The sequence below is a fragment of the Cydia strobilella genome, chromosome 4, assembly GCF_947568885.1.
Source record: "Cydia strobilella chromosome 4, ilCydStro3.1, whole genome shotgun sequence".
Taxonomy (NCBI): domain Eukaryota; kingdom Metazoa; phylum Arthropoda; class Insecta; order Lepidoptera; family Tortricidae; genus Cydia; species Cydia strobilella.
Window position 1 is genome coordinate 17371046 of NC_086044.1, and position 13560 is coordinate 17384605.

Sequence of the window (13560 nt, forward strand, 5' to 3'; positions counted from 1 at the left end):
CTAGTGTGGTGTTTTTTTTTAATTTTAACTTTTTCACTAAAAACTACAATACAAAATAAATTTCTTGAAAATTCTACAGAAAATAACCAACTAGCGCGTGAGGTCGTATTTGACCTAGAGAAAATTTTATACAAAATAACAATCACGTGTATCGTTGTGTTTTAAATTATGCTAAAATTATTTTACAAGTTATCAGACAATTTTACTTCAGACCACTTCTCAAATACTTCGTTACAAGCTAATATCAATTTAGTAATCTGGTATCGCATTATGCACTAGTTGCACTACGCCTCCTACTTCTTGCGAACAATGTTTCTTTAACAGCCTCTCAGTATTCAATTTGATCCATCTGAAAATATTTATGTTACTCAACACTTACAATCCAGAAAAAAAGGACCGGGAGGATGAGTGTTTTTACCAAAAAATAAAGTTTTGATTTTGTTATTGACATGACCTTGACCAGTTTCACAGTGCATCTCATGCGCACTAAGAAGTGCGAGTGAGATGCACAGAGAAAAGTGTGTTGTTGTCCTAAGGGACCCCAGAGGTGCAGAGGGCCTTCACAAGCTGGCGTCTCGCCTCCCTATCTTTAGCGACCCTTCAGGCCTCGCTCCAGCTCAGTCTGACCGCTCGCTCGTAGCTCACTCTTGACGGACCAACACCAAGAGTGTATGTAGGTACAGAATGCAGGCGCCACGAATTCCGTCCGGCGGTTTCCAACCAAAAGCGATGGTTGCGTTATTCGCTTCTCTTCTTCGACTAGTACACCTATATCCTATCTATCTATCTCCATTCCCGGTGTCACGATTTCTACGTCAATGGATATTTGTCGGCATAAACTCCACAGGTCTTTGTTGGTTTTGTGTCTGTTGATTCGAGCTAATGAGATGCCAATGATTATATTACTCAAGGTCAAGGTCTAATCATAACAAGATTAAAACCCTAATAAATAGTTAAGCCATAATCGGCCTCCAAGTGCATAGTATAGGGTGATGTAGAATTCCGTTCCCGCTTTTAAAAACAATACTCGGAAGTGATTATCAAAAGAGTAGCTTTTACTTAGGTACTTACTGGTAAAAGTAGGAAACGTTGGTGAACAAGGCGATGTGAGGCGCGTCTTCGAGATTGGCGCCGTACGAGGAGATGCCCATGATCATACCCTTGTATATGGCTGCGCCCCCGTTGTCACTCAGGCGATTCATCTGGAATTTATTCAACCGATTGTATAAATGTCCTATAATTATGTCAATTTGTGTAATAATGTCCTATAATGTCCTACAATAATAAACCTATGGACTACAACTTGGTAGGTACTTACTAAGTCGTATTTGGCGCAAAACATTGAGGAGGTGACGACATCTGAGTAGGTATTTACGCATTCTTCCTGGTCTATCAGTTGCATAACTGATTCAAGAATACAATTTTCTTGACCTCTTGCAACTTCCTGTAAATCATCATCAAACTAGATAGAGTCAGGCTAAGCTAGCTCTGCACCGTCTTTGACAACAAAGTGTGGAAGTGTTATCATAAAAGTCATAAACTTCTATGAAATTATGACGTTTAAAATAACACTTCCACACTCTGCTATCAAACACGGTACCGAATTAGCTTAGCCTGACTAAGAGAATATTTATGTATTGATAAATTATTAAGGAGATAAATAAAAGGTAATTTTAATAATTTATCAATATAACTATTCTCTTATTAAAACGAAATATATTTTGGGTCTAATAATAATATAGGTACTAATCATTTATTATATACAACACATAGTTCATGATCAGCAACGCAGGCTTCGTCAAGTGCTTACAACAATAAATCAGCTACAGGCTTCGTCACCTACTAACAAATGATATAATCCGCAACTGGCTTTGTCAATCTTAAACACTAAATTAAACTAGGCCAAGTCCCCACTTCGGACCGTAGCCGGTCCAAAAGTCCCCATGACACTGGCAGCGTTGCCCCGTTGAATTGCCAAGGAGATCTGTTCTCTTATTTAGTTTAGAGAACGTTTATATATAAGCAAAACAATAAATATCAGGTAATTTGTGTCATCGTATCAATAGGAAATATTTCTATTATACTGTAATGTGCTGCAGCACTGGACTTTTTAGTAAACCATAGAGTAACTTATACATACTGTACCTTTATCAGGTTTTTGACAAGTTTTCAGAGATCATAAAATATGACATTGATGCATCAAGGCGGTTTGCTTACAGAGGATCTACCGGGAAACGCGAATCCGAAAAGCGATCTGCCTTTTTATCGTCGTATATGGATATGGAAGAGTGACAGAGATGTTAGATAACGAAATTTCGATTTTCTTGTTTCGCGATAGACCCTTAGATTGTGGTAGTGGCGCCCCCTACGCAGAGTTTCGCGTAATATTCCCTATTCATTTATATTATCTGTTCGTCGATTAGGCCGCCTATTAGAAAACTTTGAATATAACGCCATCTCTGCGAGAATACGTGAAGTTCTGCATTACTTAGGAATGCTAAACTTCACAACACCAACAGAACACGTTATGTTATCATAGAGGGCGAAAGAAGGTTTACATGTTTGTTACAGTATAAACTAGATGGCGCAGAATATGCTGGTAAAGATAACCGGCCAAGTGCGAGTCAGACTCGCGTTCCAAGGGTTCCGTACACTACACAATTTAATTTATGCAATGTATTATTTACGTGAAACGTGAGTGAAATGTCTTTAAGAACTCGTAGGGGCCGGATCAAAAACTAAGTGATTAAGTCCGACTCGCGCTTGACTGCACATTTCTAATAGGTTTTCCTGTGATCTATAGGTAAAGATCTATTTTGTGTAATTTTTTTTTCAAAATTTTAGACCTAGTAGTTTCGGGGATAAATGAGGAATGGTCGTTTTTGCCTATTTTCTTGAATATTTAACTTCTTAAGTTATCGTAAAATTATATAAAAGAAATAATAATTTGAGATTCTCAAAATGAGCTCTTTCATTTGATACTTAACACGACATAGTATTTTTTTATTTTATTTTCTCATTTACCCCCCAAAAGTGGCCCCCGTTTTTAAAATTCATTTGTTTACGTTATATGTCCGTCTTTGGATCAGAAACTTACATATCGTATACCAAATTTCAACTTAATTGGTCCAGTAGTTTCGGAGAAAATAGGCTATGACAGACGGACAGATAGACGCACGAGTGATCCTATAAGGGTTCCGTTTTTTCCTTTTGGGGCACGGAACCCTAAACATCGGAAACCTATTTCTCACTGGTACTGACTTCTTCTCAATGCTCAATTATTAAAAATAAAATATTTTAGACACTGTTGCACAGCCCGCCTCACACTGGTTGGCAGATATTACAGCGCCCGTACTGCTTCACACCTCTGCTCAGTAAATGTTACGAATGTTACGATCGGATGTCAACTGCAGAGGCTGCATTAGGTACCTACTCAATCTGCTCCCTTGATAAAAGGAGTGACATTCACTACTGCAATACTGCCTCGATTATGATTATGAACTTGACATATACATTGGCGGCAACAACAATGCCGCATCAGTAAATGAAGCAGCAGTTGACATACAAACGTCAACTTAACAGAGTGTTAACTATGTAGTTCATACAAAATTAAAAAACGTAAGTACTTCCGATTATTGTCACTCTGTAGCCCTAGTGTAAATTTAATTCGATAGCGTGACGTGGGTACGCGTTTGCGTTAAGTCTCATTTCTATGGGATTTTGTGTTCCCAAAACGTACCGCTTGGCGCGCTGTTCAAAATTCCATATAAAATAAGACTAAACGCAAACGCGTACGTCCGTCACGCTATCAAATGAAATTTACACTAGGGATTCTTGTTATCAAAAGTAAACAATCCAATTACCATAAAATATATGGTGCCATCTGTATCACACAAAAGACACGATGATTTTCTTACACTTAACAACTCTTCCAGAATCAATAACACTAGGTTAACAATTAAGAAATATGATATTATATACCTTTCCCCACCCCGTCACCGAGATAAAACTAAGGTTCGGCACCGTAGTCCCTGGCTGGAGTAAAACGCTTTTTCTCGGACCCAAATCGAAGTTGACGTGTGTCTACAAACAAATGCACATTGAATAATAAAATAAATAGAAAATTTATACCTACTATGAATATCAAATTGAATAGAATGCGGCCAAGCGCTCTTTCAAAATGTACACCGATGGTAGGTGCAGTTGCCATTACATAAGTTTGAGATGCGTAGAAGCGGGCGACGTGCTTACAAAATGTCTGTGGTCTAAACACTCGTTACAGTCGTTACGCGTTACGATATTAGAGCAGGTGCAGTCCGATGCAGAGATAACTGACCCCCTCTCCATAAAAGCTTGTTTGCAGGGGGTGTCCTCTGCAGCTGTCTGTACGTAATGAGCATCTTTCGAGCAACTTGGCTACTTCTACATAATATGGTGACTGTACCTAAAGTGAGTAAAGATGAGAACTTAAAATCTCATTTAATGTTGACCTTACCTTGAGTATAAGCAACGCGATATCGTTGTCTAGGTAGCTTTTGTATTGGAAAAATTCATGTTCTTTTTTTTCAACCACAGCAATAACCTGTCTGCACAGAAGAATAACATTGTTCTAAACTTACTTTTGTTCTAAACTAAATACATAAAAAACAATTTCTTCGATAAATAACAAGGTTTTTTTAATACTAACCTAGGATGAAATTGTTATAAATTAAAACTAGTGCCTTTTTGAGCTGTAGACTCCGCGAATCCCCACGGCTCCGCCATTAAAAAAAACTGAATCGTCAAAAAAATATAGGTACCTATTAAACCTGCTCACAAAATTGTATGAGAACCAATCGGTTGAGAAATGTGATCAGTACATAAAGAGGAGAACAGCCGGATAGACACACGCTCATTAATAAAGCTGACTATTTAATCGCAGATTGTTACTTCTGAAAAGCTGTATAAAATAGTATTAATTAAGTTGATACTCTAGGGTTTTTTGTATGTAACATAGTTTAAATTAATTTGTATTAAAGTTAAGGGTAGTTTTGAAATGGAAAAGACGGTTATTAGTTGGGTATAAAAAGAAACGACACTCGGCCGACGTCCTCAGTTGATTTGGAGTCGTGGTAACAAACGGTTGTAACAAGTCGAGATTATTGTGATTGTGAATACTATTATAAGTTCGAATGAAGAAACGAAAATAAATGAATATGCATGCATAGATTAATTACCCATTTTTTTTTCCCCAATAGCTTTTGTTCCATTTGCGTTTTTCCCCATTCTGCTTTTTAACCAGGAGTTTATTTTTCAGTAGTTAATTTAATCACACGCGTATGTCCCAGTCGCTTTTTTCCCCAAAGAGTAATATTTCCGAGAACATTTCTATCACTACTTAACTAGACGGAGCCCTATTTCTGGGCGGGTTGCCCTTCGGGCATCTGAAGCTACCTAACGAATCTAACCTACCTATCTGTCGACTTAATGTGACTATCGTGAAAACATTTCTCTGTGGGGAAAAAAGCGACTGGGCTTTACGCGTGTGATTAAATTAACTACTGAAAAAATAAACGCCTGGTTAAAAAGCAGAATGGGGAAAAACGCGAATAGAACAAAAGCTATTGGGAAAAAAAAAATTGGGTACCTAATCTAACAAGTCATCTGCAAGAGTGATTGTATTTACATTACTAACCCGTTATCCATATAGTTTCTAACTCCATACTTGACGTAAATAGTATAGTCCTCTTCCTCCTGAAAGCAGCTAGCCACGGTGAGTACAACTTTGCTTCCGATGAAGGACCCGGAGCAGTAGATGCGGTTGTAGACGACGAGCGCGTGGTGCGCGACCGAAGTTTCCAGGGCTTTAGGCGCGGCGGTCATGAGTAAATCTTCGTTGGTCTCAGTCATGATGCCGTGCGCGTGGGCCAGTGAGTGGATCAATAGAAATTGTTTGCTGTTACAGAAAATGTTGTGTTGAACATCGATGTAATAAAATCAAAATCCTTTATTTTCAGGCAACAAAGGGATACATACCTTACAGACTAATAACATTCAATATAATCTTAAAACAAAAACAAAAAACAAATTTAATGTAGAGAGCCTGTACTTAATAACCGCTACTGTGTCTTGACAAATTACGCAAGAGCACAGAATAAGTAAGAGTTGATGTGGGACGCCACCTGTGTAGACACCCTAGCCTCGTCTCATCTCTACGGCACATATGCGAAGGTCGGCGCGGCGGCAGAAGCGGCCGAAAAATTAAAAACCGGCCAAGTGCGAGTCGGACTCGCGCACGAAGGGTTTATTTTTATTTATTTATTTAAACTTTATTGCACGATATAAAATTGTACAAAAGGCGGACTTAATGCCTTAAGGCATTCTTTACCAGTCAACCATTGGGTCAAACAGAAACGTGTAGTTAGTGCAGGATTGTAGAAAGCGAGAGGAAATATGAAACACAAATCAAATTATTCTAAACAATATATATTTTATTTATACACTTACACATATAAGAATAATAGCAATATATACCTACATATATACAAACATGCATACATACATACATAAATAAATATTGTAATATGTACCCAAGTATACAAGTAACATGCGGATCATTTATTTTTAAGCGAGTTAGAGAGGTGCTTACGTAACTTTCTTTTAAAAGAAAATTTGCTCTGTGCTTGCCTTAAAGGAAGAGGGAGATCGTTCCAAAGACGAATTGCCTGAAGGGCGAAAGAGTTGGAAACAAAGCCAGTGCGGTGATGGGGAATGGTCAGTTTCAGACTTCGAGATGTACGCAACTCGCAACCGGGACGTGGTGCTACAAAATTGAATTTAGATTTAAGGTAATCAGGAGCGGCAGGATCAAATAATATAGAGTAAAGGGTGCAGAGAAGGGTTCCGTACCATTACGCAAAAAAATCATGTTTGTTGTATGGGAGCCCCACTTAAATATTTATTTTATTCCTGTGAAAACTTCAATAGCTATCACGGTTCATGAGATACAGCTTGGTGACAGATGGACAGACAGACAGACAAACAGACAGAGGGACGGACGGACAGCGGAGTCTTAGTAATAGGGACCCGTTTTTACCCTTTTGGTACGGGACCCTAAAAATGAACAAATATAGACCCTTGGTCCGTGGGGTCCAAGTGGCCTTAAGCTTATTAAGGAACTTTCCAAAGGGTTAGCAGAGGTCACCGGTGACCGCAGAGCTGGCAGCTTCCTCGCTTAAGGAATTTGTCTTGCAATACAGCGAGGAAATGCTGCCAGCATCTACGGCACCATGCCGCAGGGGGATATTTTTTAGTATTTTATTTTGATTCGTTTTTTTTTTTAGATTTAGGTTTTAAGTTTTATAGTTATATACGTAATTGAAATTGTTAAATAAATATTTACGCAAGAGATAATTAGTGATGAATTGATGATGCTATTAGACCATTGCAAACAGTTATTAATGTTATGTCAGTCATGTCCATTCCAACTATAATAGTATAAGGAATGAGTATAAGTTTATGATAGCTTCTTAAGAGTACGTCCTAAAAGAAGAAATACCAAGACAAAAGTATAAAAAATAACAGGTCATGGTTCCTAAATACCCGCGAACTAAAAACTTTGGTAATAAAAATATAACATACCAAGGTGCACGTATGTACAACGACCTTCCCAAAAATATTAAAGACACGACAAGTTTTTCAATATTTAAAAATAAATTAAAATCCCATATACTCTCTGCCAGGGCCGTATTTCTTTTTTTTTTAATTTATTTACACAAAGGGTACATGCTTACAAACATAATTTATGCATCGCCAAACTGTAACCAGTTTGTTGGCGATTGAAGCGCTCAATAACAAAATGGAATCATGCACCTGAACAAAATAATTAACAGCTGAGACAGTAATCCTTATATATAACATAAAAACTAACATGCACAAATACCTAATAAGTAAATAAATTTTCCCAATGTTCAATTTTCTAAAAGGTATGTTTTTAGTCTCTTTTTAAGGACCGGCTTACTAAACCTAGATTTATCTCTCAATCACCCTATTTCGTTAAACAGCCTAGGCACTAAATATTTATTTAACCTTCTTCCATAATAGTTATATAATCCATAATAATTTAGATAATCGGGATTATCTAAATACGGCCCTGGCAAACATAACGTCTAATATAAATAATATTAATATACTAAACTAACTCTCACTCAATACTTACAAGTTTTACTAACTTTGTTTTAACTTATTGCTTTTTCTGCTACAACTATGTATTTATGTAGATGCTCACGAATCGTCATAACTTTTTATTTGTTTGTATTTGTAAACTACCTACCCATTAAGTGAAATGTAACATTTCTTTTGAGTAAATAAAATGTCTTTAACCAGAAATACACTGCAAGAAGCCTATACTTCATGTTACTAAAAAATAAACAAAAAAAATTAACTGCCCCAACAAAATAAAAATCCTTTGCTCAAAGTATGTGAGGACATTTATTAATTAAAATAAAATGATTTGGCTTATTTCCTAGTTATAATTTGTATGTACCTAATACTCAACGTTAGACGCGGTACAAAGTACCTACCTCAAGCATCTTAATCTTTAACGTTCCATTCCAACAGAGCGTTAATAAGCTGTTTAGTTTGTAACAGATTTCCGCGTGTTTGCTTTCTGTTCTTCAAATAAGACTTATCAAGTACCTACTATACAGAATGTTCCTTCGAAATGGGGCAATGCGAGAAAAATAGAAACTATAAGAGGCAGCTAAAATTGTTCTTATCTTATACTTATAACATGATCGATTTTGATAAAAATAAAGTGCTTTGATTTTACAAAAATATTCCGCATGTCGCTCTGAATGAGTAAATCACCGGTTTGGTAGGTAAGTATTAAAATCGCGAAATTTGTCAGTTTCCGATACCTATCGGTCTATTATAACTTCGCCCTTTTTATTTAACAATATCAATTTTTACAATAAAACGACTTAAGATATCTATTTGTTTTCTTCTCGATTTTCTTATCTCTAAAATTACCCTCTTGGAAACCATTTAGTTATCTCGTAAGAGAAAATGTAAATTTTCCAATTTTCCTGTATATTTACATGTTTAGTGAATATCTTATTCATATTGACTCACGTAATAGAGTTTGCAATTTGCGTCTCACATAATAAATTCATAAGTATAATAACGTTTTGCCTAATTTAAACCGGATAGACTTGACTAATGTCAATTTTAATAAATTATTGTTAGAGGGCCCGAGGAAGGACAAACAAGTGAAAACATTGCCAATAAATAATCAGACAAGATAATCACCTGTTGCTCTGTAAAAAGGAAAAAAAAACAAATAAATATGTAGAATGAAACATGCGAACACCTCGGTTGGTATGTATGTAAGTATTCAGAAAACTCACAGATTCATTCCAGTGAAGTGGGTACAGCTACAATTTCAATACTTGACTTAATTCGGGCTTGGAGGGCGGGCCTGCATAATATCAATGTCCGAGGAGCACTCCGCGACTGACTAATAAACTCCAGCCATCAACAATGCGAGACTCGTATTTGTGAGTATAATTTGCAATCATACTTCGCCGCTTCAAATAGTCGATACGGCGTTATTACTGTTTTGGTAGTTTTGTGTAACCACTACTGATAGGTTTCAAATTCGTAGTAACTTCAGAAACTTTTCAGTCGTAAGTCTAGTGTTACAAAGTGCAAAATCGTTTGGAGTTTTCTGTAAAAAAATGACTTCATAAAATAGTCGCGATATACATTGTTCCAATATTGCAACCATATAGGTAGGAGGTATGTATAAATGCAATAACGCGTACACTTCGCCGCAGTGTTTATGCCTCGGCATACACACGATTTGCATTTCGGTCACGTTTCGAAGGGAAGTTGCAGAAATGGACTTACTTCCTCGGCTGTTGTTATCTCGCGCCGTTTTAAGGGTCAAAAGGTCCATTATTTCTTGACTGATGTACATATAGGTTTACAGATTTACTTTCGGTCTTATGATACTTACCGATCACAACACAAACCTTATTGAACTGTAGGTTTAGGTCGATTGTCCCATAATAATGATTTATTTTCTTCTTCAAGTTATGTCCGACACTGCAGCTTGTCTACACAGATAAATAAAAGTTTAAATGCACATCAAAACCTGTGTCTTACTACATTATTTATTGTGTTAGGCATATTTAACGCCATAAATAAACCCAGTGGCAATAGCGGTACATTTCTTTGCTCTTTGAAAATGCAACTGCGGCATACTTATCTCCGGGAATTGTGCATCAATCCCGAGATAAAAAATATATTACCCCCTGAGCTTGCCCCCGGCACTGCTTTTCGCTCCAATATTAGTAATGCAAAAGCTTTTAATAGAACGCCGAATACCAAAATGTTCGCTGTGGAATATAATGTAGTCTTTTATTACTTAACTTTGTGAGTATAATCAGCATGCATTTCACTAGGGGAACGGCAACAGAACTTTTAAGCCATATTGCATACGAGCCATTAGTGTTTAGCGGTGCAGTTGCTGACCCGCAACCGAGGTCTTAATAGTAGATTGTTAACCAAGGGATGAAATTATGCCTTTCACCCGAGTTAAACACTACTTTTCGTAATCATAATCATTTATTTGCACATGAATAAAAAGGGTTTTACACAGAAGATATTATAAAAGTTACATGTCCTAGCCTTGTTAGCTGTTTTTTCATTTTGAATACGAGGAAAGTATAATGCATGTGATTTTTTAAAAAAACATGACCGAGTATAAATTTATATACTATTTTTCGAGGGTACTTTCAATAAACAATTTAGGTAAAAGTATCGTTATTTATAGAATGGGGAGTTAAATATTATACTTAATGGAAATTGTGTAACAAATCCATTTAAAACCAAATTTCAATTCTCTATCTTAAAAAAATTTGAAAAATCTTACTTTGAAAGTTAAATGCTCCAGTGCAGAAACGTATTACTTTCTGCACACTTCTTAGAACAACAATGACCCTCTTTCAGACCATGATAAATGAAAAATAAAATTATGCTCTGTGTTCCAAACATAAATGTTGTTGGGAATCGTATTTAGCATATATTATAGTCTTAGGATTTGCATAATATCTGTGGTTTGGAAATCTACATTAATAAATTTTATGCATCAGCATTTTAAACTCGGGAAATCATTGATCTTGCAACAATATTGAACTATCATCACTATACCATTTTGATATCCAACTGGAAAAATCTAACACAGATGTTGTTCAAATATGGTCGCATGGGAAATATTTAAATACAATATTGTTTTTAGCAAGTTGTCGTTTTTTCGTGTGTAACATGTTAGGTTAGGTATATAGTTGCAGAGAAAACTGACCCCCCCCTGCATAGAAATTCGTTTGCAGAGGGGGTCAACTAGCTTTGCAGCTGTACATAAGTACATCGTTATCCACTTTAAATACAGTATTAAAAATTCAATGCATTGCGCAGAAATACAACGTATACCTAAAGTCCTGATTGGAAAAACATGTTAAAGTAAATGTTCTGATTTTCGTCAGGCAAAATATTTGATATGTTCTAAAGAGATCGTTATGCAGTTGTATCACGTAAACTAGAGGTTATATATAGCTCGAGATCCAGTACGTGAGATCAGGGCGCCGTCAAAATTATCAGACATCAAAGTACCGAAATTGCTTTTAATAGCCTTGATAAATATTATTACGAAAATTTCACCATTTTATTGCAAAAAAGGATGACTCACGCTGGACCGGGCCAGGGCCGGGCCGAAGCTTCCGGCGCTTTGTTTTCTATGGATCCACGTGATCACCGAAAATGACGCGTCAGACTCCTCGGCTCGGGCCCGGTCCGGTCTAGCGTGAGTCATTCTTAAAGCACACAAATAAATATGAACTACTTTTATCTCGTAAATATTCTCGGTTAATAATATAAAATGTAAGGTTAAGGTGTAAGGTTAAGTAATTCATTATTATGAGCACAAGAAAGAATATAATAATATCAATAATCTTGGTTGTATTACACCTGTCTTACAAAATTTACAGGTTCTTTTTTAATTATTTTATATTATTTTCTTATAAAACTGGCCCGTAGAGCATTTCAATTATAATATCGACCTAACTTATTTAATACTGAAACTGTAATTGGAATTGTTTCTGAAATATTTTACACTAACCAAAAAGTGTGGTCGATTTAATGAAAAAAGTTACAGCGAGTGAGATAGGCAAACGACACGGCCCGGAGCGATGTGCAGCCAGGGTTCTCCATTGCAACGCGCTGTTCAGTCTGAGGCAGGTAAGGACACATTGCGTCTTGTAAAAAATAAGGTATTTTTTTAATAGCGAGCTTAGAAGTTACAGTGATCAACCCATTTAGCTCTAATCACGAATTATTTCGCTAAGCCATTTATACGATGCTTACTTTCCTTTCCATTCATACATTCATCATTTATTTATTATTTTTTCATTTATACGATGTTTGGTTTTCGTTACCGGGTGTCAGACCGTCAACATCTCCTGAGGATGCCTCGTAGAGAGGCGAAACACGTGTCGAGTATTGTTCTTTTGGTGGTGGGTTGTTATATTTATTTGCGTATTTTTTTTTGCGGCGGGAGGGTGGGAACATTAATTGCATGTGAAAAATACGCAAGTAAGTATAACGGGTTAGCACTGACTGACTAGCTATCTTTTCGCGGATTAGCAAAGTAATATTTTGATATACAAAAAAAAGAAAAAAAAAACTAAAACAATGTCAATACGGCTAATCATGGTTGTTTAACCGCTCGTGCTAATATTGATACCTACCCAAGTAAGCGAAAGATTCCAAAATTAAAAAGTGGAATCTTAAGCATTGCGAGGGTTTCAAGGGTTAAACAACCTTTGCCACCGAGTGAAACACAACATTTTTCACCACACCAACGCGAGGAAAAACTAACTGTAAAATACCAAAAAAATCAAACCAAATCAAATTCAAATGAACGTTATAAAAAAATACCATTCAAAATGATTATTTAAAAGACAATTCTACCAGCTTACATAATGAAACAACTCAAAATTTGGATCAGATTACTTTGCCACACATGTGGATAAAATGCAACTTTCTCATTTGTTTTTGAACAATCAAGAGGGCCTTTATCAGTTGGTGTGGTGAAAAGGTCTTTGTCTAGTAAATAGTCTTTTACTTCACTACTAGGCATTGCTGCATTCTTAAGCTCAAAACGTCCTTTGTCCTTTGATTCTGTACGTTATCATTTGCGTCTTCGGAGTATTACTCAACAGCACAGATAGGTATATATTAAAGAAGACATGCAAAGTGTCACGATTTCAATACAACAATGTTTATATATATAGGCTGATTTGTAATTTGAGGTATTTCTTCAAGAAGCAAATACTAGAGTATTTAAACCCTATAAACCGGGGGTCAAATGCATTTATCGTACAAACTTTAGAAAGCCCTACAGAATTTTATAAGTTTTCAAAAAAATATGAAACATAAATTAATTGCTTATTAAATTAAAAAAAATATGTAAAGACAACACACATGTCCTGGCATAATGTACCCTAAAAAGTTAAATATTTT

At 36.1% G+C, this 13560-nt stretch overlaps 1 protein-coding gene across 1 annotated transcript; it reads right to left on the reverse strand.

Moving 5' to 3' along the window:
• Positions 1 to 205: 205 nt before the first annotated feature.
• Positions 206 to 9593, reverse strand: LOC134741173 (trypsin-like). The gene is made up of 7 exons (XM_063673946.1): positions 9387 to 9593; positions 5675 to 5935; positions 4496 to 4586; positions 3982 to 4083; positions 1319 to 1444; positions 1072 to 1202; positions 206 to 349 (listed from the first exon to the last, which is right to left on the reverse strand). Exons 1-7 carry the CDS (start codon positions 9392 to 9394, stop codon positions 250 to 252), a joined length of 819 nt encoding a protein of 272 aa, XP_063530016.1. The 5' UTR covers positions 9395 to 9593; the 3' UTR covers positions 206 to 249.
• Positions 9594 to 13560: the final 3967 nt, after the last annotated feature.

Excerpts from the sequence above, each read along its gene's own strand:
- LOC134741173 (XM_063673946.1), bottom strand. Across the intron at positions 4,587-5,674 it reads AGAAACTATATGGATAACGG|ACAGGTTATTGCTGTGGTTG; the intron begins GTTAGTAATGTA and ends TCTTCTGTGCAG. Across the intron at positions 4,084-4,495 it reads TCGCGTTGCTTATACTCAAG|ACACACGTCAACTTCGATTT; the intron begins GTAAGGTCAACA and ends ATTTGTTTGTAG.